Source organism: Ovis canadensis, chromosome 3, assembly GCF_042477335.2.
Source record: "Ovis canadensis isolate MfBH-ARS-UI-01 breed Bighorn chromosome 3, ARS-UI_OviCan_v2, whole genome shotgun sequence".
In the NCBI taxonomy this organism is placed as follows: Eukaryota; Metazoa; Chordata; class Mammalia; order Artiodactyla; family Bovidae; genus Ovis; species Ovis canadensis.
The window spans coordinates 230,033,352-230,058,542 of NC_091247.1; the positions used below are offsets into that span (position 1 = coordinate 230,033,352).

The 25,191-nt window shown below is 55.0% G+C and overlaps 1 protein-coding gene across 1 annotated transcript in view; it reads left to right on the forward strand.

The window, feature by feature from the left end:
- The first annotated feature begins 8,277 nt into the window (after positions 1–8,277).
- The window catches only part of TAFA5 (TAFA chemokine like family member 5), a 180,878-nt gene continuing 163,964 nt past the window's right edge, over positions 8,278–25,191 (forward strand). Inside the window, exon 1 of the mRNA XM_069586523.1 lies at positions 8,278–8,518. Coding sequence (XP_069442624.1) covers positions 8,407–8,518 — 112 coding nt within the window. The 5' untranslated portion in view covers positions 8,278–8,406. The remainder of the gene's footprint in view (positions 8,519–25,191) is intronic.

A 25,191-nucleotide genomic window follows, 5' to 3' on the forward strand; every position in this document is an offset into this window, starting at 1 on the left:
TTACTGGGAGCTTTAGTAACATGGCTGAATCTCAAAATAATTTTACTGAGTGAAACAAGCCAGAAAAAAGGAGGATACACTGTGTAGGTCCATTTTTAATATGTATCAAGGATATGAAAACTAGTGTATCATGAGCCCAGCACAGGCTGAAGTGGATGGGGAGGTGCTGGATGGCGGGACTGCCAGGGGCCAGTGGAAACAGCCTGGGGAGATGGATGTCGATGCGTTTATTCTCTTGATTGTGGCGACTTTTCACGGGCACGTTCAGGTGTTCAGCTGTGCCAGACTCTGTGACTCCGTGGACTGTAGCCCATCAGGCTCCTCTGTCCATGAAACTTTCCAGCCAGAACTCTGGAGTGGGTTGCCATTTCCTCTTCCAGGGGATCTTCCTGACCCAGGGAGAATGTGTTTCTTGCATTGCAGGCAAATTCTTTACTACTGGGCCACCAGGGAAGCCTTTTTATAGGCATACAAATGCCAAAACTTAGAAAGATGTCTACTGCAAACACGTGTTGTTTACTGTATGCCAACTGCATCTCCTGTGATGATTAATTTCATGACCACTTGGCGAGACTATGATGACCAATTCTCTGATCAAACACCAATCTAATTATTTCTGTGAAGGTGTGTTTTTAAGATATGATTGACATTTAAATCAGCAGACTTTGAGAAAATAAATGATGCTCCATTATGTGGCTGGGTCTCGTCCAGTCAACTGAAGGTCTTCAGAGAAAGCAGTGTGAGGGCCCCCAAGAAGAGGGAATCCTGTTTCTGGATGGCCTTTGGGTCCTAGCTGTGATGCCAATGTTTCCCCGAGTGCCCAGCCTGCCTTGTTCTGCAAATCCTGGACTTACCAGCCTCCATACCTGCACGATGCATTCCTTACATTTCAATCTCTCTCTGTCTGCCTCTCTCTTATAGTTCTGTTTCTCTGGAGAATGCCGACGAATCCACATCTGTAAAGCTGTTAAAAATATCAAAAGATACAAAAGATGAAAACCCATACTTCCATTGACAGCATATTTAAATCTACAAATCAGAAAATGAACGGCTCGTGATTCATTCAACAGTTGAAAAGATAATTTATAATATACGTATAGGATCGGTAGTACCCATTGTTGTCTTGTTTATACCTTTCTGTATGTTCTACATTTCAAAACCTTGAAAGAAATGAATTCCAAAGTTAAAAGAGTTATTAATTAATAATAAGATAAGAACACTAGGAGGAAACTTAGCAAACAATATAAACAGTTGATTCACAAAAGATGTTAAAAAGACACATACAGTTTGTCAACCCTTGTTAGAGCAAACAAAAGCAGATTTAAAATATAAGAACTTTTTTATCAATTAAGTAATTGTCCAACGAACTTGAGTCAATAATAATAACCAGGCTGACATGAGTTGACTGAAATGGCTCTTGTCAGGTACTGTCCAGAGGAATGTAAATTAATAGAACATTATTTGGAAATTCGTGGGGTCATATACATTGCAAGTCTTTAAACTGATGTCCTTACTTTGACCTAACAATTCTGGCTCTATAATATTTTTCTACAAATAACCATAACCATAAGAAATGATGTAAGTACAAGTGTGCTCATTGCTGAAATGCTTAAAACAGGAAAACAGTAGAAGTAGTCTCAATGCCCCAAAGTAGAATTGCTAATTAAATAAATGGAGATATTTATGCATTACTGTAGTCCAACTGCATGGAAAGAATGTTCTGGAAGAGTACATGGTGCCATGAAATAACACCCGCTATATATAAGAAGCCTGTTTACTAAAGAGCTGCAGACCCAGCAATTTCCCTGCCAGCTATGTCGTGTGTAGCTAAGGGTAATGGAAACAAGGCTGCGTGGAAGCTTGTTCATAAAGTTACCAACACCATTATTTATAACAGCCCAATGGAAGAAAGAACCCAATATTTATGAATTAGGGAATGAATAAACAAAAGCCGTCAAGCTGTACAGTGGACTAGTACTCAGACATGGAAAGGAGAGGCTGCAGCGTGGATGAGCCCTGAAAACATTCTGCCAGAGGAGAGAAGCCAGCCACAAAAGGCCACACAGCACGTGGTTCCGCTTATATAAAATGTCCGGATCAGGCAGATCTATACAGAAATCTACAAACCAGAAAGCAGATTAGCAGTTGTCTAGGGCTTGCTGGAGTGGCAGGAAGGGCTCTGGGGTAACAGGGGGTCTGGGACTTCTTTGGGGGTGATAAAAAGGTTCTAAAATTGATTGTGCCTGATTGCACAAATGCTTAAAATTACTGAATTACACACTGGTTAAGTGGGTGAATCGTATGGTTTGTGAATTATCTTAATATAAAGCTGTGACAAAAATAAGAAAAAGGAAAGATCAATGGACTGGATGCGCAAAGAGAGACACACACGTCACCAACAAAATGCCAAGTGTGGCTGACTCTGAGTGCGGAAGGAAGGGACATCTGGCTTTCTTTTCGCTTATCCCTCCGTCTTACAAAACTTTCTATAAACGAACTTAACTGAGCAGCGAGAAGCAGGGTAAGGCGCCCCTTCCAAAGCCAGACGGCCTGGGTGCGGCCTCTGCCAGCCCTCACAGTACATAGCCGGGAGGGACGGCCCAGCTCCTTCCTGCCCATCTGTCCCACCTGTACATCCCAGGGTGAGTGCTTCAGGGGGTGGTCCCGCCGGCCGAGGTAACCACACGTGCCTGCCCAGAACGGAGCAGTGCCCGGCACACGGCACGGAAGAAGCACCACTTACCGTGACTGAGGCTGAACTGATAAAGATGGGTGATGGTTTAAACCAACGTGGAGATTCCCTCGACCAAGTGCCAGGAAGCCGAGAGGTCTGCCGGGTGGCCTCTGGTCCCACGGGGCGGACGGTCTGCTCCGGCAGAAGCACACACTTCTGCTTCTCTGTCTTCTGCCCTCAATGCTTCCTCTGGGCTGCAGCCTCCCAGCATCCTAGAGCACGCAGGAAGCGGCTGGCCTTGCTGACATCTGTCCCCAGCGCCTGGCCGGTGCCTGTCCCAGGAGACGTGGAGACACGGCTGCCCTCTTGCTGGGTTTCTGGACAGACACTCGGAGTCCCCTGGGGCACGTCCATCAAGGCGCCCCCGCCCCACCTCCCGGCTCCCGTGGCGGGTCCAGCCCATCCCTTGAAGAGCTGCTGAATGCATCCTTGCCTCCATCCCCTGTCTCCTGGACAGTCGGGCTCTCACGGGGACTTGCACACCTTTGGCAGCTGCCGTCTGCACCCCGCCCCTCGCCCCGCCCCCGCCCCCGCCCCCGCACTCACTTTGGAAGGATGTCTTTCCAAAGGCACCCGGGAGACCGCGTGGCCCATTCCAGCCCCTCAGAGGGAAACCTGCTGTGTTCCCAGAGGAGGAAGAGCCAGGTCCACCCCAGTCCAGCCCTTTAGCTGCCTGCTACCCAGACCCACGTGCCTTCTCCGTGAAAGAGGGCTGCCTTTCCATAACAGAGTCCCTCCCCGATGTCTCTTGGAGACATGCCCGCAGCTCACCTGAATCCCACTCGGTTCAGGCGCTCTGGGACCTCTTGGCCAGCCTGGCAGCCCGTGACTAGGATGACAACTATGACGCCCTAAATGAAGGAGAAGAAAGCGAATGCGAGGGACAGCCCTGGTGGCCCAGTGGTCGGGAATCCACCTGCTAATGCAGAGAACACGGGTCCAGTCCCTGGTCCAGGATGATTCCACCTGCCGCGGGGCAGCTGAGCCCGTGCACCTCAACAAGAGAACTCACCCCAGCGAGAAGCCCACTCATTGCAACTGGAGCGCAGCTCCCGCCCCCTGCGTTCAGAGGAAGTCCACACGCAGCAATGAAGATCCACCACAGCGCCCCCGAAGAGCGAAGGGCAAAATCACAGCCGGTATCCCTGGATTCAAAAGCAGAGCGGGGGACGTGAGGCACATTCACCCTGAGAGGAGAAGCCAGGGTTCTGGCCCAGACCTGCAAGGAGTGCCTCAGCGAGCCTCCTCGGGGGCTCTGTCCACTCCCGCAGCCTCCGCGGACACCTAGGCTGTCCACTAGCAGGACACCCCCCGCCCCGGGCCACGTCTCCACAGCCCTGTGACTCTCAGCTTAATGTAGGGTAAAACCCAGAGATACCCTCAGGGGTGCACTCCTGCATCCCTTGCTTCCTCGGCTTGACGTGAAGGAGATGGTGTGATTCTCTAATAGACTTAGCCGTGTTTCCAAATTTCACGTTCCATCAGTTCTGGCCAGTAATCAAAAGCAGCCAATCAAGAGCCACAAACTGTCGCTGGGTAGCACGCTTGGCTCCAGGACTGAGCTTTCTGTTTCCTAGCAACAGAATTCAGCGCCCTGCTCATCCCCGTCCTCAAGTTCCATCCTGGTCTCTCACCAGGCCTCCGGGAGCCTCCAGCTTCTGCCGCTGGACTGGGGCTGCATCCCGGCTGTGCTGCTGCGACCCCCTCCAGGCTGTCGGCCCAGGTCAGGAGGCCCCGACCTTGTCTCCCTCCCCACCTCCTTTCCCCTTCCAGGCTCACTGGGTTCCAGCCTCTCCGTCACCTTGGATTCGAGTCATAAGCACCGAGAACTCCATTCCCCTGACTCTTCCCAGTAAGAGTTTTCAGTGCACGGGCATGAACTCATCCATCCACTCTGACTTCCTAAAGTTTTCCACCTGATAGAGATTCTTGGCTCCATCAATCTTTAGTCAGCCTCCAGAACCTTCTCTAGGCCCCACTTCCTTGTAGGAGCCAATTTCAGCAAGAATCCTTGTTTTGCCATTTAGTTGCTAAGTCCTGTCTGAGTCTTTGCAATCTCGTGGACTGTAGGCCGCCAGGCCCCTCCGCCCTTGGAATGCTCTAGGCAAGAAAAATGGAGTGGGTAACCATTCCCTTCTGCATGGGATCTTCCCAACCCAGGGATCAAACCCACGTCTGCTGCACAGCAGGCGGATCCTTCACCACCTTTACCACCGAGCCACGAGGGAAGCCCGACCAAGTCTGTTTATTCAGAACCAGCCCCTCCGTTGCTGATCAGGCTCCTTTCTGGCGCCCCCCCCCCATTACCTGGTTATTCTGACCACCTGGCCTGCCTGGGGCAAGAAACCTGTCGGGTCAGTTTAGCTAGAAACCCCCGAAGCCCTGCTGTTTCCTCTCAGTAGTTTCCCATCTCCTGACTCCCCTCCCTGCTCAGGGCTATAAAAGCCCACTCGCCATGCTGCGTGTAGCAAGGAGGCCAGTCTGCTTCCTCAATAGCAAAATCCTGTCCCCACGGTCCCCACGCATGCTGTGATGGTCCGGAATAAAGTCTGCCTTACCATCTTTAACAAGAGTCCTCGAATTTTTTTTTTCTTTAACATGTCAGACTCCTAACATTGCAGCCACAAAAATCTCGAGGCCTGAGTTTCAGAATGGAGGAGGCTGTTTATCTCCGTGTGCCCCCTCCCTCTGCTTGGGGGCCCCTCCCCAACCATCCTGCGTCCCCTACATCCTTTGGCAGGACAGCCCCGATTTATCCGCCCAGGTTCAACACAGACCACATCTCTCTTTGGAACCGTGTTTGCCAAGCAAAGAAAATAACAGTCAGCAAAATTATTGGGTGGGCAACCAGCATTTTAAGAAATGAATTAGGATAGAATTGAACATGTCAGAGAGTGCTGAGGGTATAAGTATTGTTCTGTGAAACTTTCATTTCAAGTGTTTGTGTGTCTGTGTGAGTGTGTGTGTCTTAAGGACAGCACCTCTGAAGACTGCTCTTCTGGAAGCTTTCCTGGGACGCCCTTACTGTAGCCCACAGCCCGCGTTGGGGCAACCCTCCTGTGGGCCAGGCAGCTCTCTCAGCGCTCCATCACTGCACATGGGACTGTGATGGCTGCTTTCCCAAGCCAGCACACATCTGCAGGGGCCAAGGGCACGGCTGCCCCACTTTCTTCCCAGACTCCTCCGGCACCTGGCATCTCACAGGTGCTCAGCAAACAGACTTTGAAGAAAGGAGCGCCCAGGATGTTCAGAGAGAACACGATGAAATGCAAGGTGCAAGGTTTTTACCCTGTACCCCCTTTTAACAGGATGAAAGGCTGAAATCAAAGGAATGCATTGTGAAGGTGGAGATGCAGGCATCCATGGTGGGCCCCTGCATTCCACTTGAGGGACCCCCTCCCTGGGCTGGGGGCAGAGGAGACACGAGGCACTGCCCTCCTGCCCCCCAATTCTCAGGGGCCCGGGTTCTGCAGCACCTCCCTGCCAGCCAAGGGAGATGGGCAGCTGCAGCTGGGAAGACACTGAAATGGGAAGTCAGAGGATGTGATTAACCAGGACCAGAAACTCATGAAGAAACTCAGCCTGGACACAACCATATTACAGCACCAGCCTTGTCCAAGCCCCTGGCGCAGGCACCCACGGAGCCGACCCCTGGGACCAGACAGACCACCTGGCCTGAGCCTTCTCCTCTCTGCCTGTTTGGTTCCCCCACAGGGGGTGTGCGGCATGCATGTGTGTATATGCTGTGTGTATACATGTGTGTGTGTGCATGTGTGTACATATTGCGCGCAGTGTGCGTGTGTGCTGTATGTACACGTATGTGGTGTGCATGTGTGTACATGTGTGCAGTGTGTGTGCGTGTATATGCTGTATGTGAGTGTGTGGTGTGCATATGTTGTGCACATGTGTGCGTGTGTGCTGTATGTACACGTGTGTGGTGTGCATGTGTGTACATGTGTGCAGTGTGCGTGCATGTATATGCTGTGTGTATGCGTGTGTGCATATGTTGTGCACATGCGTTTGTGTGTGGTGTGCATGTGTGTATATGTTGTGTGCAGTGTGCGTGCGTGTATATGCTGTGTGTATACATGTGTGTGGTGTGCATGTGTGTACATGTTGTGTGCAGTGTGCGTGTGTGCTGTATGTACACGTGTGTGGTGTGCATGTGTGTACATGTTGTGTGCAGTGTGCGTGCGTGTATATGCTGTGTGTATGTGAGTGTGTGGTGTGCATATGTTGTGCACATGTGTGTGCGTGGTATGCATGTGTGTATATGCTATATGTACACGTGTGTGCCTGGTGTGAATGTGTGTGTATGCTGTGTGCACGTGGGCATGGTCCTGGGAGAGCCATATCCTCACACCCTCACGGCAGGCTCTGAGGTTCCTTCAGGGCCTCCCCAGCCAGGACTCAAGCGGAAGGAGGGACCAGTGACCTTCCACCTTGGCTCCTCCCAGCTGTCAGTCAGTGTCCCGGCCCTCCAGTGGCTCCTGAGAAAGGGTTGCCGGCTTCATCAGGACCGCGTGGGTGCCCAGCTCCCCTTCCTCATGCAGAATCCAGAAGAGCCTCGGGATCAGGAAGGACGAGCCCTGCAGCAGGCCCACAAAGGGGCGGGCAGTCAGTGCTGGGGTGGACAGTGAGCCTGGATGCTGCAGGGCCAGAGCCTCGCAGGCCGGAAGGACGACCCTGAGGGCACCTAGACTTGCCAGCATGTCCCGCTGAGGGGACAGGGGAGGGAGGGGTGGGGATGGCCACACTGAACTCAGAGGACGCGCTTGGTCCATCCTCTGGGTTAATACAGGCGGTCAGTCTCCGGAGGAGGAGCTGGAGACCCAGGACTGGGCTCTTGTGAACAGCGGGCACCAAGACGACTCACCAGAGCCAGGACGGTGGTCAGAAGGGGGGTGCTTCAGAGGGGCCAAGACAGGGCTCCTGGGACGTGTGCCCGGCCTTACGGGTGCCGGAACTCAGCTGACTCTGCGCGGGGCCAAGGCTGTGCTGTCTGGGGGTAGAAGGAGGCCAACATTCAACTCTGAGCAGAAAAGACAAGGCCCATCCGGGGCAACGGTCCAAAGACTCTTGTGCTTGGAACAAAGTCCGGTGCCCCCACCCCCGGCAAGGTCGGGGACCGAGCACCGCAGGCAGGGGAGGATATGGGCCCCGAGGGCTGGCGGGCCAGTCGGCCCGGTCCGCAAACTTTACACTGGCCGCCCGTCTTCCCCGCGAGGGGCCCCGGACGCGGGCGCGGCGGGCCGTCTTTGTCGCCATCCAGAGGCGCGGCTCGGGCGCTTCGTCCCCTCCGCCGCCTGACTCCCCCGCCTGTACCAGGGCCCGCGTTGGGCCCCCGCGGCGCCGGGCACGCGCCTCGGGAGCGCCCCTCGCCTCGGTGGCCCGCGCGCCTGCATCCGGCGCGCAGCGACGCCCAGAGCGGCAGGGCCGGCGTCCCCGGGCTCGGCGGGCGCGGGCGCGGGCTCGGCGCGGGCGCGGGCTCGGCGCGGGGCGGGCCGGCGCGGGGCGCAGTGGGCCGGAGCCCGGGCGCGGCGGCGGCGGCGGCGGCGGCGGCGGCGGAGGATGGCGCGCGCGGGGCCCGCACGTGGAGGCCGGCGCGGGGGCGCGGGCAGGGCCGGCTGCTGAGACGCGCTGCTGCCCCCCGCGCGGGCGCCGCGGCTTCAATGGCGCCATCGCCCAGGACCGGCAGCCGGCAAGATGCGACCGCCCTGCCCAGCATGTCCTCAACTTTTTGGGCGTTCATGATCCTGGCCAGCCTGCTCATCGCCTACTGCAGTGAGTACCGCGCGGCCCGGGCCCCCGCCCGGCCCTCGGGTCCCGGCCCCGGCCCCCGATCCCGGGCCGCGGCTCCGGCGGGGCGCCCCTCGGGCCGCCCGGAGTCCGTGCGGAGTTGCGAGCTCGGGGCGCGCGGTCCCCCGGGTCCCCACCGGCCCTCCGCTGGGCCAGGAGGACGGGGGTCCGGCACTTCCGAGGCCGGCGCCACCGCTGAGCCTCCCTCCCCCGACTCCGGGGCAGGGCCCGGGCGCCAGGCCCCGGGTGGCGCGGCGCGTCCCTACGCGGCGATGCCCGCGGCTGCCCGGCGTACCGCCGCCGCTCCCGGCCCAGGCCCACGATCCGAGCTGAGCCGGCGGCTTCTTGGCCGAGCCGCGCGCTCCGGAGGCGGCGGAGGGTCTGGGGCGGGCGGGTAGCGCTGCCCGGGGTGGCGGCGGAGCGCCCTGCCCGGGGCTTTCCGCGGGCGACACTCGCTCGGGGAACGTGGGGGGGGGGGGGGGACGCGGCGGCCGATTCCGAAGCGGGGCGCCCGGGGCGGGAGCGGGGCTCGGGCTAGGACGCGCGGCTGGAGCTGCTGGCTTGCAGGGAAGCAGACTCGCCGGCGCTCTCCTAAAAACAGAGGAGAAGTGAGGGGTGGGGTGCCCACTGCCGCTGGCATTTCGCGGGTAGCGTCCGGGGACCCGAACCGGGTGACCCCCCGTGGCTCTGGCGCGGGGCCGCGGGCTCGGGGCTGGGGTGGCGCGGGTCGGTGGGCGCCCGGGGCACAGGCTGGGGTCTGCCTTGCTGCGTCGGGGTGCGCTGTGTCAGGGGCACAGGCTGAGCACTGCGTGAATGGGAGGTGGTCGGACATTGAGCCTAAGGACTGGGGTGGGGGTGAGTAGTCAGTGCTCCAGACACGGGCTCGCGGCTGGTTGGGGTGGGTGGGGAGTGGTCAGCGTCCGGGCCTGGGTTCCCAGCCGGAATGGCGAGGGCTGGGGGTGGGGTAGGTTTCCCCCGCCGGCCGCCTGGCACAGGGTCCGGGTCCCTTCCCACCCCAGCAGGAGGAAGGGACGGGCGCTGAGGAACACCTGTCATGGAGAATTGCCATGGGCGCGGGAGGCGATGGAAAAATATGGATTCTTTACAAAAAAAGAGAGAGAGAGAGAGAGAGAGGCCGGCGGTGTACCACGCTCCCCGCCACCACCTCGCAGCCCCCGCTCGGCCTCCTAGCTTCCAGCCCGAGCCTTCGCGCTCTCCAAAATGGGACCGCAGCGGGCCATGGAGACCCTGTGCGCGCGGGTGCCCAGTCCTCCGACAGTAGCCCCCAACCCGGAACCCTGGGGAATCCGTGCTCAGAGCGGGAATGGTGTGGCTGGTCTGAGCCGGGCTGTGCATTTCCCTACAGTTGCCAGCCGCGCTGCGGTGGGGAGGGGTCTCGGAGCCGGAAGGTTCCCTGCGAGGTCACAAGCCCAGCTGCCCGGGCTGGCACCGCCTCCCTGGGGATGTACCCAGGGGCCTCTCCTAGTGCGTTCCGGGGCTGTCTGCCTGGAGGGGGAGGGGGTCTGGGGCTTGAGGGAGGAGGCCTGCGTCCTCTCCCCAGCTCCCTGCGTCCATCTCGGGACCCTGGGGCAGGGTGCCCGGGGCAGGTAAACTCGGGGCTCGAGAGGAGGTGCCATGTGGATGCACTTCCTGGTGGCGGCAAGGGACAGGTGACAACCACAACCGCCCGTTTTGGGAGGCGATTTGTGTCCCTGTCCGCGTCCGCTGCCGCTGCCGCTGTCCCTTGCTGGCTCTGGGGAGAATATCTCGGTGAGAACCCGGCCACCACAGGCCGACTGGGGAGGCAGCCCTGGGGTGGGGAAAAGAACACCCGCTAATTGTTGTTAAGTGTGTGACACCTCCGCCCGTGGCGCCGACACTTCCCGCCCCAGGTACACCAGCCAGGGCCTTTCCTTTCTCGCCTTCCGCCCTGTGTGGAGCCGCTGCTCGCTCCACCCCCGCGCCAGCGCTGCCTGAACCTGAAAAGGAACCCCCTCTCTCTGCCGTCTTGACACTCACACCTCTGCCAGACGGCGGCCTGCTCCCGGCGGGGGTCAGAGTGCACTGTGCCCGCTGCTCAGACACTTGGCGGAACCCGAGGTCCTGTGGGACACTCAGGCTGCCTTTCGGAAGCCTCCAGGGCATTCTAGAAACAGCTCTTCCACCAGGAGGAGGACATGTGGTAAAAAGCATCTTATTATCCAGGATGGCAGAAATCATTAATAGTGGAAGCTTGGGTTCACCACATTCTTATGGCTGTCTCCATGGAATCCGATAATTGACAATAAGGTAACGTTTGTGGACACACCCCATTACACCAGAAAGGCACTTGGGGAAATTAAAACCTTTCGGTAAAATAGGAAGTAGACATATGCACTTGGAGAAATTAACGCATGGCACTGAAATTCGAAATAGACATAATAATGATTGATAGCTTGGAACAGCAGTCTTAGAGAAAAAAGAACTCCCCCCCTCCTTTTTTAAAATTGGTAAAGCAAATAAAATGCAAATGGAACAGTCCCTGGGATTTCATTCTCTTTTCCAGTATATCTGGGATGAAGAAGAATAGTTAGCATCCGTGTTTGTAAACTGTTTTTGTTATCTGTCAGGATTTTTATTACCCGAAATGTTTTTGTGTTTTGGAGAAGATCTGTCTGTGTCATTAATTAGGGAGACTGATCACTCCCCATACAGGGTTCAGCTATCCTGCCTGTTCAATCTGTGCATTTTGCTGTGCACAAAAGGTGTTCACTTCCTGGCACTGCTGAAAGAGAACTGGAATATTTCCTGGCCTGGTTTTCAGTTAGGGGTGCTCTGCTGTTCTTGGCCCCTGAAAGCCTGGCTTTTTTGCAGCCTGCCGAGCTTCATGTTTAAGGACATGGGCTCCACCCTCTGGCTGGAGAAAGACCTGCAGGCCACCAATTAGGTTAGTTGCTATAGTGACACAGCCTTGTCATTTTCTCCTGTTGGGGAAGAAATGCCAGGAGAAGCAGGAAGGGGAATGGGGCCCTCGATGGCTTTCTTTCAAGATGCGTACTCCATGTCTGTGTACACTCCCATTACAGCAGGGCTGGGCGCTCGGCAAAGAGGCGCCCTGGGGAGGTGAAGAGCTCGGATGAGACCCTGAAACGCTCCTTCTCCCTGGTGGGGGGAGATCTCTGTCCTTTCGGCTTGGAAAGTGCTGGCCTAGGTCCTCTTCCCCTTAGCATATCCGGAGCCAAGAGGTCTGTCTGGACTCGGTTCTTGGCTAGAGTGGGACAGCTCTGGCCAAACCGGAGCGGTTTGCTTGTATGCTCTGCTCGTCCTAAGACCTCGAAGATGCCGTCTCTCGTGCTAGCTTGCAGCGTTTGTTAAGTCACTAAGTCGTGTCTGACTCTGCGACCCCACCGACTATAACACACCAGGCTCCTCTGTCCTCCACTGTCTCCCGGAGTTTGCTCAAATTTGTGTCCATTGAGTCGGTAATGCCATCTAACCATCTCACCCTGTGCTACCTCTTTCTCCTATTGCCTTCAATCTTTCCCATCAGAGTCTTTTCCAATGAGTCAGCTCGTCGAGTCAGGCTGTAACAATGATGAGGGAGGTGGAGAGAATGGCGAGCTAGAAGCTGCCTTAGTGCCCTAAGCCTTGATTTGGTACTCCTGCACAGGGTTGAATCCGAAAGGTGGAGAAGGCTGCGCTTTCCTGTAGACCGCGAGTCCCCCATTTGGACAGGCTTGATGGACAGCCATTCCTAGCGTGTAAACGTTGGGAGGAAAGCCCGTATTTTAAAGTACAAGGGAGCAGGGTGGGAGAGGCAGTGTGCCTCTGTTTTTGACTTTGGGTTTTTTCTGAATAAATCTCATCAGGATTGAATGGCAGCTTCAAGGTAAGTCTCTCGTCGTTCGCACACAACTACAAGATGAAACCACAGACAAGTTCTGAGTTGTTGTTGATCCATTAGAATACTAACCAAGCGTGGGCTCTCCGCTGCTGCGTTTTCTTTACAAATACAATTTATTGCATATTTAGGAGAGATTAGGCCACTTTCCTGCTGTTCACATTTTATTTCTGGGATTTTCCAAGAGGTAAAATTGAAAGTACTGGAAACTTAATGAAGTGATGCCATTCAGAAGTTTATTTCTTGTCTTTTTTTTTCCTCCTACTGAGTTTTTTATTTGATCACTTTCTGGCAGGAGAAGATGTGCCCCGTGTGTTTCTTTCGACCATGGAGAGACAGGGTACCTGTCGGTGGGTGTGTGTTAGCGGAACTCCATGCCCAGGGTGGGCGTGAGGTGGGGAGGGGTTGCCCCCGGAAGCCAGCCAGGCAGATCGGTGCTCCCCCACCCTTCCCCTCGCTCGCGTGGCCAGGAGGGGCCGCACCCTGCAGGGCTCCCCCAGGGGGGGCCTCGCACCCCTCCCTCTCATCGAGGCCGGGGAATAGCACAGCCAGGAAGGAGGCCATGTGCCGCTGCTCAGCCTCGGGCACCAGGCGTGCGGGCTGACCCGTGCCCTGGAATTCCTTGCTCCGGACCTGCCCCTCGACGTTGCCGGAGTGATGTATGGAGATCAGTCTCTGTGGCATGAAGTATTTTCAGGTGACTTTTATGGGCGTAATTATGGGAAAATGTTATGATAATGTGGCACCAGAAAAGGGAAGGAAAGCAAACATTAAAATCCCCATTTCTTTATATAGCTCCGCAGCTGCGCTGAGTTAGAAGGGCTCGTTTCTGCATCAGAGCCGTGGTGCTCTGGAGTTAATGACCTCCACCGCACGCCACCCGTCACCCAGAGCCCCGGGTGCCGGCCCAGTGGTGGGGAGGAGAGCAGCTGACGAGGGGGCCGTGGGGCAGGTTCCTGTGCGCCCGGGGGCGGCCACGGGGCCTGCGGGCTGTGTGTGTTTGGAGGACTGTGGCCTGGGCTGGCTCCCAGGGCCGAGAGTGCCTGGGGCAGGGGCGTCCCTCTGTCCCTGCAGCCTGGCACGCCATCCGTAGGCCCCAGAGCTGGGCCAGCACCGCGCAGCCTGCCCCAGGGTGCCCGCAGCGTGTGGGAGGCCTCCAGCAGCCGCCTGCTCCTCCCTCCAGGGGCCCCTCGGCGCGGGTTCCACCCTGGAGGGACGCTGACGGAAGCTCCCAGCAGGCCGCACACACTGTCTCCGAGGCCCAGCTTCCCGCAAACGTCCTGGCCACTGGCAGTGGCTCTGGGCAGCCAGCCCCATCCCTCCTTCACCCCGCAGACGTGGTGGAGGGCGCCCACAGGCTTTGGAGCATTTCCTTATCTGTGCCAGTGGCTGGCAAGAGTCGGCGTGGAATTGCTTTTGTCTCCACCGAGGCCGGTGGGATTCCTCCGGCTCCCCCGGGGCCTCGCCGCATCCTCGGGCATGGGGTTCTGGGTCTGATAGGATGGCGGCTCCGTGGTGAGATGCCCCTGGGGACAGCACTCTCCTCTCACCCTGTTCTCGCCTCCTGGTCAGTCCCGGGTCCTGATGTGCCACCTGCTGTGGGGTCAGCCTCCCCCCTGGAGGGCTGGCCTTGGAGGGACTCCACCCAGGGACCCGGCTGTCTTTCCAAGCGTGTTGAAGGAGGCAGGAGCAGGGGAGACCCAGCCCCCGCATCTCCGCCTCCGCGCGTCCGTGGGACAGGGAGTTGGGGAGCGTGTGGACACAGAGACAGGTGAGACAGTGGCCTCCTGGGCTCGCATCCTGGGGGCGCCGGACAGTCCACACCAGAGGCAGCAGAGGAGGGGGCTCTCCGTGGACCGGGCGCCCCGTTCTTCTGGGTCCTTACCCGGCCTCTCTCCGGCCTCAGCCCGTCCCAGCTGCTCGGCCCCAGGCTCTGGCCCTGAACCCCCTTCCATCCCTGGAGCTTTCTCTTGCCCTGCCCGCCTCCACCAGCGCCTCTGTGTTGAGGACAGCCTCTGGCTCTGACCCTGTGCCCCGCCTCCTGGAAGTCCTTCTCCCAAACACCCCTCGCCGTCCTCCAGGTCTGTCTGCAGCACCATCAGCGGAGTTCCTCGTGCACACATCAGCATCATTCTCAGAGGGCCACTGCCTCCAGGCTGGCTGCCAGGAGCTCCCCGCCCCGGCTCCCCTTAGAATGGCATTGGCACCCGCCGCTCCTCCCTGCGAACATCACTCAGGGCCTGACCGTCACGGCTGACCTTTCCTGCCCAGGGAGGTCCCCTCCGCCCCTCTGTCCTAGCCTGGCGGAGTCCTGGGGCCTGCACCCCGGGCTCCCTCCGTGGGAACGTGTGTGTGTGCTGGTTCTCTCCTGAACACCTGGTCTCGCTGGAATGTCCTGCTGCCCACGGGGCCCCTCCCGCAGTAACTGCCCACCGTGCTGTCTCGAATGCAAAGCGGGAACCTGGAGTTGGACTGGTCCCCGGAACACCCCCAACCCCCAGGTTTGGAGACCTCCTCCTCCAGGAAGCCTCCCCGAGTATGCTGGCTCCTCTGCCTCTCCACGTGCTCCCTGTTTATCCGGCTGTTGAGGCTCCACCCCAACCCCAACCTCATGGTCACGGCCGGCCTCTCCAGGGCAGGGTGCTCAGCGCAGCGCCTCTGGTTTACCGACGGCTGCAGAATGGCTTTCCAAGAGGACAGCCAGAACTGAGTGCCTGCAGAGACAAAGTAGGGAGCCCGGGCCCCAAGCTTTTCAGGACACCCTGTCGCCTGGGTGGGTCACATCTGCCCGTCTTGGTGTCTCGGGTGTCCAGCACGAGAGGCTGGTTCACGCGGTGGGGCAGGTGCCCCCGGGGTCCTGGCTGACGGCCTGTGACGGGCGACTTTCTCCTGAGCTCGCTTGGGAGAGTTCATCTACTGTTGAGGAAAGTCAGCGCCAGCATTACGAGCATCTCCAAGCTCACTCACTGAAGTCCGCGGTGACGCGGTGACGGAGGGTCGTCCTGGCCTGGCTGACCTGCCCAGGAGCAGGTCGGCAGGAGCTGGGCCAGGTCCGGTGTCTCCTGCTGCGAGGTACCTGGGTGAGGGGAAGGGCATTGCTGGTTCTCCAGGACCTGACTCACATCTGACTTTACTGAGCGTTGAGGAAGGGGGTTCCAGAGCACACCCACGGCCTGAAGCCCTGGGTCTGGGGGACCCGGGCCGTTCTCCGGAGGCCCTTCCTGTGAGGATGCTGCGGAGCTGAAGCGCTGGTGCCTCCACGCCGCCCTGGCTACCGCTGGACACAGGTGAGTGGCCCCTCCTGGCTCTGTTTCTAAATTATGTCTCTCTGCAGGAGCTCCATTACCTGGTAGCACTTCCCCGGATATACTAAATGCCATTAATGGGTTGATAGGGCTCGTGTTAACTAATTGATGCTAATTTATGGTCTTCGCGGCTGCGCTGGTGGCTGGAGCAGGCCGGCTGTGGAGCCACGCCGGGTCTGCCCCGAGTTTCCCTGCAGTCCAGCGCTTCTCTTCCTTCTCCTGCACATGTGGGCGCTCTGCAGCCCTCACAGGGCGCCATGCAGGGAGGCGGAGGCTGGCCTGGGCACCCAGCGCCTCTGAAACCCTCTCGCAGGCTCAGGCCTCCCGACACCAAGGTCCCAGAGACGTGGCAACCCCCGTGCCTCTTTACAGAGACTCCGACCGAATCGAGACGCGTGTTCCGTGGTCAACAGCAATGCGTCTGCTGGCGGCAGTCGGTGCTCAGTCTGTCTTAGCTCGGTGTTCATCGTGAGGTCCCGGGATGGAAAGGGGGCAGCTTCTGGAGGGGGGGGAAGCAGGAGCCCACGCGGGGCGGCGGGGCGGCGGGGCGGCGGGGCGGCGGGGTGGCGGGGCGGCGGGGTGGCGGCGGCCGCCTCCAGCTCTGAGGCCTGGAGTGTGTGGGGGGGATGCACGCAGCTCCATCAGATGCAGTCGTCATGGAGATCTGCAAGCTGCTCCAGTCGCCGTCACCATCTCAGGGGGCAGAAGGCTTCTCTCTGTCGCACTGGGAAGTGGGCAGGACACCCAGAAACCTCTGTCCCCTCAGTGTGTCAGCCCCGCCCCTGGCCATGGGCCTGCCCGTGGGGCCGGGGCCCTCGGAGAACAGTCTGCACACCACAGGCACCTCCCTCGTGCTCACCGCCCTGGTTTGACCCCTCAGACCTGATACGCTCTTTGCTCCCGCTGTTTTCTTGGGGCCAGTAAAGCGGCAGACACTTCTGAGAGACAGAGGAGCCTGATTCAGCACCGCCAAGCAGAGGCGACAGGCTGGAGTGTCCTGGGTGGGACTCTCTGGGGCCTAGAAAGTTCCCCGGGGCGGGCCAGGCCACCTGTGATGGTGGACACTCCGTGCAGCCTCGTCCTCTGCCAGCACTGGGCAGCACGCAGCTCTGGCTTTGGGTGACCTGGGCCTTCACCAGTCAGATTCTAATTGGAGTGGCTGAAGCTTCAGCACGTCCTCTTGTGGGATCAGGCAGACGCCATGTGGGAGGGTCAGGAGCTGGCCCTGCCCTGCAGGGCCTCGTGGGCTTGGACTCAGGGTCCCCGGGGCCCGTGTTTGCCAAGCGTGGCCACGTGTGAGCAGGCCCAGGTCTTGTTCCTGTGACCTGGGCTCGTCTGGAAGGTGGGGGCGTCTCCACTCACAGCAGCAGACAGGAGCTCCCCCAGAGGCAGGGGCTCTGGGCCTGCCGGCCTCTAGCCATGTGGGCTCTGCGATCACCCTGGCTGGGACCCACTCTGGGCAGGACCTTGGCTTCCCGGTGTTCATATTGTCCTTGTTGCTGGGTCAGGGCCTGCAAAGAGCAGGTGCTGCCGGTGACTTATCTGGGCTGACTACCGCTGTCAACCACTCACACGTGTGTATGAAAAAGGCTCTGGTGCAAATGTGGCCGATGGGGGTGGGGTGGACCTGGAGTGACCCACCTGCTTTGACCCTGACTTCCTTACCTGCGTGGGGAAAGAGCCTTTACCAACTTTTTAATACAACAAAGTTCCGAGAGGAGACAGGTCATCCAGGCCCCGGGGTCCTCGTGGCTGGCGCCTCGTCTTTTTGCCCGCCTGTAACCCCAATGGAGGCCCCGTTGGCCCCTGGACTCTCCCCTCTGCGGCGCCTCTCACCCCTGCCCCATCCAGACTCCCACGTGGAAGCCTGCCTCCAGGGTCCACCCAGGGTCCTGCAGAAAGCCCCCAGCCTTTCCCAAGCCTGGCAGACTCCACCTCCCAGGGCTTTGGTGACCGAAGCTGGACCTGCTGCCCAGAGGGATGGATGCTGTCACCCCAGGGCTGTCCATGCAGTGAGGCTGCCCGCTCAGCTTCAGTCCCGGTGGACGGATGGACCTCCAGGCACCCAGCAGACAGTGTCCACTTGCTCCTGGCAACCTTCCCAGCTCGATACTTCTCTTCATCTTAGAGGACAGTGGGACTGAAAGAAGTCAGGAGTGCACCCAGGGTCCCAGTGTGGGCAGGGGTCTACAGAGCAGGACCTTCTTCTGGGACCCCCAGCTGGTCCCAAGGGGCCTGGGAGGCTCGGAGAGGAGATTCGTGATGTGGGGGGCGGGGTGGAGGGATCGGGGGAGGAGAGCATAGTCACAGCGGGGGCTCCCAAATGGGATCTCGGAGGCCACTGCAGGTCTCCCTCCAGCTGGCGGGCTGGGGCCAAGGGTGTGCACTGGGGAAACTTTGGGTGCTTGGGTGCCTTGCAGACTTCCTGCCCCAAGCCTCCTGTGAGCTTGCTGAGCAGGGCAACTATGGGTGCCATCCCCCACTGTGGGCATGCCTGCTTGCAGCTGGGACACACATTTGCCTTTGGAGTTGAATCAGCTGCATCTAGAAGCTCCCGTGCCCAGGAACCCACACACAAGGCTGCAGCCCTTCCAGGAAGGACATTTCTTGAGCTGCTACTGGAGGTGCCAGATTTCTTGTGCTTGTGATATTCAAAGTGGGAGATGGGCAATATGTTTTCTTTTTATAGAAGGAGAAACTGAGGCTCTCAGAGGCCCACCGTGACTCCCAGTCTTCCCCACGTGTGCAGAGGCTGGGAGGTGAGCCAGGCTCGGGACTCCTCGGGCTTCCCAGGTTGCGCTGGTGGTGAAGAACCCGCCTGCCAGTGCAGGAGACACACGAGACGTGGGTTTGATCCCTGGGTTGGGAAGATCTCCTTGAGAAGGAAACTGCAGCCCACTCCAGTCCTCTTGCCTGGAGAATCCCATGGACAGAGGAGCCTGAGGGGCTGTAGTCCATGGGGTCAGAGTCGAACAGGACTGAGTGACTCAGCACACACGCGCGCTGGACTCCTCAGCTCTGGGTCTTGCCGGTAACCTCTGAGACACCTGCTCCCCATGAGGTGTGGGGTCGGGTGGTCACCGGCTGACTGACCAGGGCCACCCAGCACTGCCACCAGCCTGCGGTGCTGCCTGGGGACTGAAGGCCAGCCTTTACCCAGAGGCATCCCAGCAGCCTTGGCGTCTGGCACTGCATCTGCCGAATTGTCGGCCTGAGCGCACCTGGCGTGGACCGTTGCCTCTCCCGGTGCGTCAGGGTCCCTGAGACCATTGTCAGGCTCAGAAAAGCTGTGAAGGTCGTGGGGACGGCTTCTTAGCGTGAAGGGCCCAGATTAAATTGGCAGGAGGGACAGGACCACAGGGACATGGTCTCCAGGAGAGACCAGGCCCCAGGGTGGCACAGATGCCACTCTGTTCCCCAATGAGGATGTGTGGCAGCCTGGGGTGTCACCAAGCAGGGGACTCACCTGGGCCCTGGGGCCCGAGTGGTTACTGGGGACCACTTGGTGGGCAGGCTCCAGTGCCCTAGATCCCAACCAGGAAGAGAGAAAATACGACCTGAGAGGGTGTGGAGAAAAAGGATCCCTCTTACACTGTTGGTGGGAATGCAAGCTGATGCAACCGCTGTGGAGAGCACTATGGAGATTCCTTGAAAAACCAGCAATCCCACTCCTGGGCATGTACCCTGAGGGAGCCAGAATTGAAAAAGACACCTGCACCCCAGCGTTCACCGCAGCACCGACTGCAACAGCTAGGACGTGGGAGCAACCTAGACATCTATCAGCAGGTGAATGTGTAAGGAAACTTCGGTACGTATACTCAGGGGCGTATTACTCGGCCATGAAAAGGAACACATTCGGCTCAGTCCTAAGGGGTGGAGGAACCTAGAGCCTACTATATGCGATGAAGTGAGTCAGAAAGAGAAAGACGGATACCATATATTAATGCACACCTGTGGACTCTAGAAAGACGGTACCAGTGATGCTCTGTGCAGGGAATGAAAGGAGACACAGACATAAGAACAGCCTTTGGACTCAGTGGGAGAAGGAGAGAGTACCGTGATCTGAGGAAACAGCCTTGAAGCACATACGTCACCGTATGTGACAGATGGGCAGTGGCAGTTGGTGAATGCCACAGAGGACGTAAAGCCCGTGCCCCGCGACAGCCTGGAGGGTGGGGGGAAGGGCATTCGGGGGGTGGGGGGACATGCATGCCTGTGGCCGGTTCATGCTGATGTGTGGCAGGCACCATCACAATATTGTAATTATCCTCCAATTAAAATTAATTAATTAAAAATATGAACTGACCAATTGCCAGTAACAAAATTGAATCAGTAATTTTAAAAATCCCAACAAAGAAAAAGTCCAGACCAGATGGCTTCACAGGTTCAGTTCAGTTCAGTCGCTCAGTCGTGTCCGACTCTTTGTGACCCCATGAATCACAGCATGCCAGGCGCCCTTGTCTATCACCAGCTCCCGGAGTTCACTCAGACTTGCGTCCATCAACTCAGTGATGCCATCCAGCCATCTCATCCTCTGTCGTCCCCTTCTCCTCCTGCCCCCAATCCCTCCCAGCATCATAGTCTTTTCCAATGAGTCAACTCTTCGCATGAGGTGGCCAAAGTACTGGAGCTTCAGCTTTAGCATGAAGTAAATTCTACCAAATGTTTGGAGAAGAGTTAACGCCTATCCCTCTAAAGTTATTCCAAAAATTTGCACAGGAAGGAATATTTAACAAACTCATTCTATGAAGCTAGCATCACCCTGATATCAAAACCAGACAAAGATATCACACAAAAAAGTTTACAAATCAATATAACTGATGAACATAGACATGAAAACCCTCAACAAAATGCTCGCAAACCGACTTCAGTGGAACATTAAAAGGATCATGCATCACAGTCAAGTGGGGTTTCCTTGTTTTTTAATGTCTGCAAATCAGTGTAGATACACCACATTTACAAACTGAAGAATAAAAGCCATATGGGCACCTCAATAGATGCAGATAAAACTTTTGGTGAAACGTAACATCTTTATCATAAAGAAAAAACTCCCCAGAAAGAGAGCATAAAGGGAGCCTACTTCAACATAATAAGGCCATATATGACAGACCTATAGCTCACATCGTACTCAGCAGTGGCAAGCTGAAAGCACTTCCTCTAAGGTCAGGAACAGGACAAGGGTGACCACTCTCGGCACTTTTAGTCAACATAGTTTTAGACATTCTAACCACGGCAAATCAGAGGAGAAAAAGAAATACGAGGAATCCACCTTGGGGAAGAGGTTAAACTATCATGGCTTGCAGACAACAGAATACTGTACGTAGAACATTCTAAAGACGCTGCCAGAAAACTGCCAGGACTTACCAATGAACTTATTAAAGCTGCAGGGTACAGCATTAATAGGCAGAAATCTCTCGCACTTCTATACACTAACAGTGAAATGCTAGAAAACGTTAAGGAAGCAATCCTATTTGTCATTGTATCAAAAAGAATGAAATATCTAGGACTACACCTACCTGAGGAGGAAAAGACTTGTGTGCAGAAAACTGGAAGGTGCTGATGAACGAAACTGAAGATGACCCAAAGACCCAGGGAGATGCACAGAGGGGCCGGCAGGCCATGCTCTGGGCTTGGAAGAACCCGTACTGTTAAGATGACGGTACTACTCAAGGCAATCTGCAGATTCGGCACAATCCCTATCAGAATACAATGGGGGTTTTCACAGAACTAGAGCAAACGATTTCAAAGTTTGTGTGAAAATACAAAAGACCCTGAATAGCCAAAAGAATCTTGAGAACGAAGAACCGAGCTGAGAAAGAAGAACATCACTGGTCCTGACTTCAGACTATACTGTAAAGCTTCAGTTATCAAAGCAGCATGGCTTTAGCACAAAAACAGATGCCCAGATCAATGGAACAAGACAGAGAGCACAGAAATAAGCCGACACGCTTATGGTCAATTAATACATGATAACAGAGGCAAGAAGATATAATGGAGAAAAGACAAGCTGTTCAATAAGTGCTGCTGGGAAAAATGGACAGTTCATGTACAAAAGTGAAACTGTCATTTACAAAAATAAACGAAAAAGGCCTTAAAGATCTAAATGCAAGACTGGATACCATCAAACTCCTAGGGGAAAACAGAGGGGGAGCCCTCCTTGACATAAATCACTAGCCATGTCTTTTTGGAGCTACTTCCAAAAGTGAAGGAAATAAAAGCAAAGATAACCAATGGGACCTCATTATACTTGAAAGCAAAGGAAATCATTGACGAACTGAAAAGACAGCATAGTGAATGGGAGGAAACATTTGCAAATAGTATGATCAATAAGGGATTGATATCCAACATATAAACAGCTCATACAGCTCAACATTTAAAAAAAAAAAAAACATTGCAAGTTAAAAAATGGGCAAAAGAACCTAATAAATATTTTTCCAAAGAGGTAATGCAGATGACCAACCGGGCACATGAAAAGATGCTCAACATCACTAATCATCAGTTCAGTCCAGTCCAGTCGCTCAGTCATGTCCGACTCTTTGTGACCCCATCACAAAGAGGGCCAGGCTTCCCTGTCCATCACCAACTCCCGGAGTTCACCCAAACTCATGTCCATCTAGTCGGTGATGCCATCCAGCCATCTCATCCTTTGTCGTCCCCTTCTCCTCCCGCCTTCAATCCTTGGCCAGCATCAGGGTCTTTTCCAGTGAGTTAGTTCTTCACATCAGGTGGCCAAAGTATTGGAGCTTCAGCTTCAGCATCAGTTTTTCCAATGAATATTCAGGACTGATCTCCTTTAGGATAGACTGGTTGGATCTCCTTGCAGTCCAAGGGACTCCCAAGAGTCTTCTCCAACACCACCGTTCAAAAGCATCAGTTCTTTGGTGCTCAGCTTTCTTTATAGTCCAACTCTCACATCGATACACGACTACTGGAAAAACCATAGCTTTGACTAGACAGACCTTTGTTGACAAAGTGATGTCTTTGCTTTTTAATATGCTGTCTAGTTTCATCATAGTTTTTCTTCCAAGGAGCAAGCGTCTTTTAATTCCATGGCTGCAGTCACCATCTGCAGTGATTTTGGAGCCCCCAAAATAAAGTCTGTCACTGTTTCCACTGTTTCCCCATTTATTTGTCATGAAGTGATGGGACCAGATGCCATGATCATAGTTTTCTGAATGTTGACTTTTAACCCAACTTTTTAACTCTCCTCTTTCACTTTCATCAAGAGGCTTTTTAGCTCCTCTTCACTTTCTGCCATAAGGGTGGTGTCATTTTCATAGCTGAGGTCATTGATATTTCTCCAGGCAATCTTGATTCCAGCTTGTGCTTCCTCCAGCCCAGCATTTCTGATGATGTACTCTGCATATAAGTTAAATAAGCAGGGTGACAATATAGCCTTGATGTACTCCTTTCCTGATTTGGAACCAGTCTGTTCTTCCATGTCCAATTCTAACTGTTACTTCTTGACCTGCATACGGATTTCTCAGGAGGCAGGTAAGGTGGTCTGGTATTCCCATCTCTTGAATAATTTTCCAGTTAGTTGTAGTCTACATAGCCAAAGGCTTTGGCATAGTCAATAAAGCAGAAGTAGATGTTTTTCTGGAACTCTCTTGATTTTTCAATGATCCAATGGATGTTGGCAATTTGATCTCTGGTTCCTCTGCCTTTTCTAAATCCAGCTTGAACATCTGGAAGCTCATGGTTCACATACCACTGAAGCCTGTCTTGGAGAATTTTGAGCATGAGAATTTTGAGCATGTGAGATGAGTGGAATTGTGTGGTAGTCTGATCATTCTTTGGCATTGCCCTTCTTTGGGATTGAAATGAAAACTGACCTTTTCCAGTCCTGTGGCCACTGCTGAGTTTTCCAAATATGCTGGCATATCGAGTGCAGCACTTTCACAGCATCATCTTTTAGGATTTGAAATAGCTCAGCTGGAACTCCATCACCTCCACTAGCTTTGTTCGTAGTGATGCTTCCTAAGGCCCACTTGACTTTGCATTCCAGGATGTCTGGCTCTAGGTGAGTGATCACACCATCGTGGTTATCTGGGTCATGAAGAGCTTTTTTGTATAGTTCTTCTGTGTATTCTTGCCACCTCTTCTTAATATTTTCTGCTCCTGTTAGGTCCATCCCATTTCTGTACTTTATGGTGCCCATCTTTTCATGAAAACTTCCCTAATTTTCTTGAAGAGGTCTCTAGTCTATCCCATTCTATTGTTTTCCTTTATTTCTTTGCACTGATCACTGAGAAAGACTTTCTTATCTATCCTTGTTATTCTTTGGAACTCTGCATTCAAATGGGTATATCTTTCCTTTTCTCCCTTGCCTTTAGCTTCTCTTCTTTTCTTAGCTATTTGTAAGGCCTCCTCAGTGAGCTATTTTGCCTTTTTGCATTTCTGTTTTTGGGGATGGTCTTGATCACTGCCTCCTGTATGATGTCATGAACCTCCGTCCATAGTTCATTAGGCACTCTGTCTATCAGATATCATCCCTTGAATCTGTTTCTCACTTCCACTGTATAATCGTAAGGGATTTGATTTAGGTCATACCTGAATGGTCTAGTGGTTTTCCCTACTTTCTTCAACTCAAGTCTGAATTTTGCAATAAGGAGTTTCTGAGCCACAGTCAGCTCCCGGTCTTGTTTTTGCTGACTGTATAGAGCTTCGCCATCTTTGGCTGCAAAGAATATAATCAATCTGATTTTGGTATTGACCATCTGGTGATGTCCATGTGTAGATTCTCTTGTGTTGTTGGAAGAGGGTGTTTGCTATGACCAGTGTGTTCTCTTGGCAAAACTCTATTAGCGTTTGCCCTGGTTCATTCTGTACTCCAAGGCCAAATTTGCCTGTTACTCCAGGTGTCTCTTGACTTCCTACTTTTGCATTCCAGTCCCCTCTGATGAAAAGGACATCTATTTTGGATGTTAGTTCTAGAAGGTCTTGTAGGTCTTCACAGAACAGTTTTACTCCAGTTTCTTCAGCGTTACTGGTCAGGGCATAGTCTTGAATTACCAGGATATTGAATGGTTTGCCTTGGAAACAAACAGAGATCGCTAATCATCAGGGAAATGCAAATCAAAATCAGAGTGAGATACCCTCTCTCGTTTGTCAGAGTGGCTATCGTCAAACAGAGCACAAATAACAAATGTTAGTGAGGACGTGGGGAAAAGGGAGCCCTTCTGCACTGTTGGTGAGGATGTAATTTGGTGCAGCCACTGTGGAAAAGAGCATGGAGCTTCCTCAGAAGACGCAAAGTGGAACTACCATACAACACAAGAATCCCACTCCTGGGTATATATCCAGAAAGAGAACAGGCCAAACAACACTAATTAAAAAAGACACGTTCACCCCAGTGTTCGTAGCAGCATCACTTACAATTGTCGAGATATGGAAGCAGTTAACAGTCGAATGAATAAAGATGTGGTATTTATACACACACACACACACACACACGCACACACACAATGGAA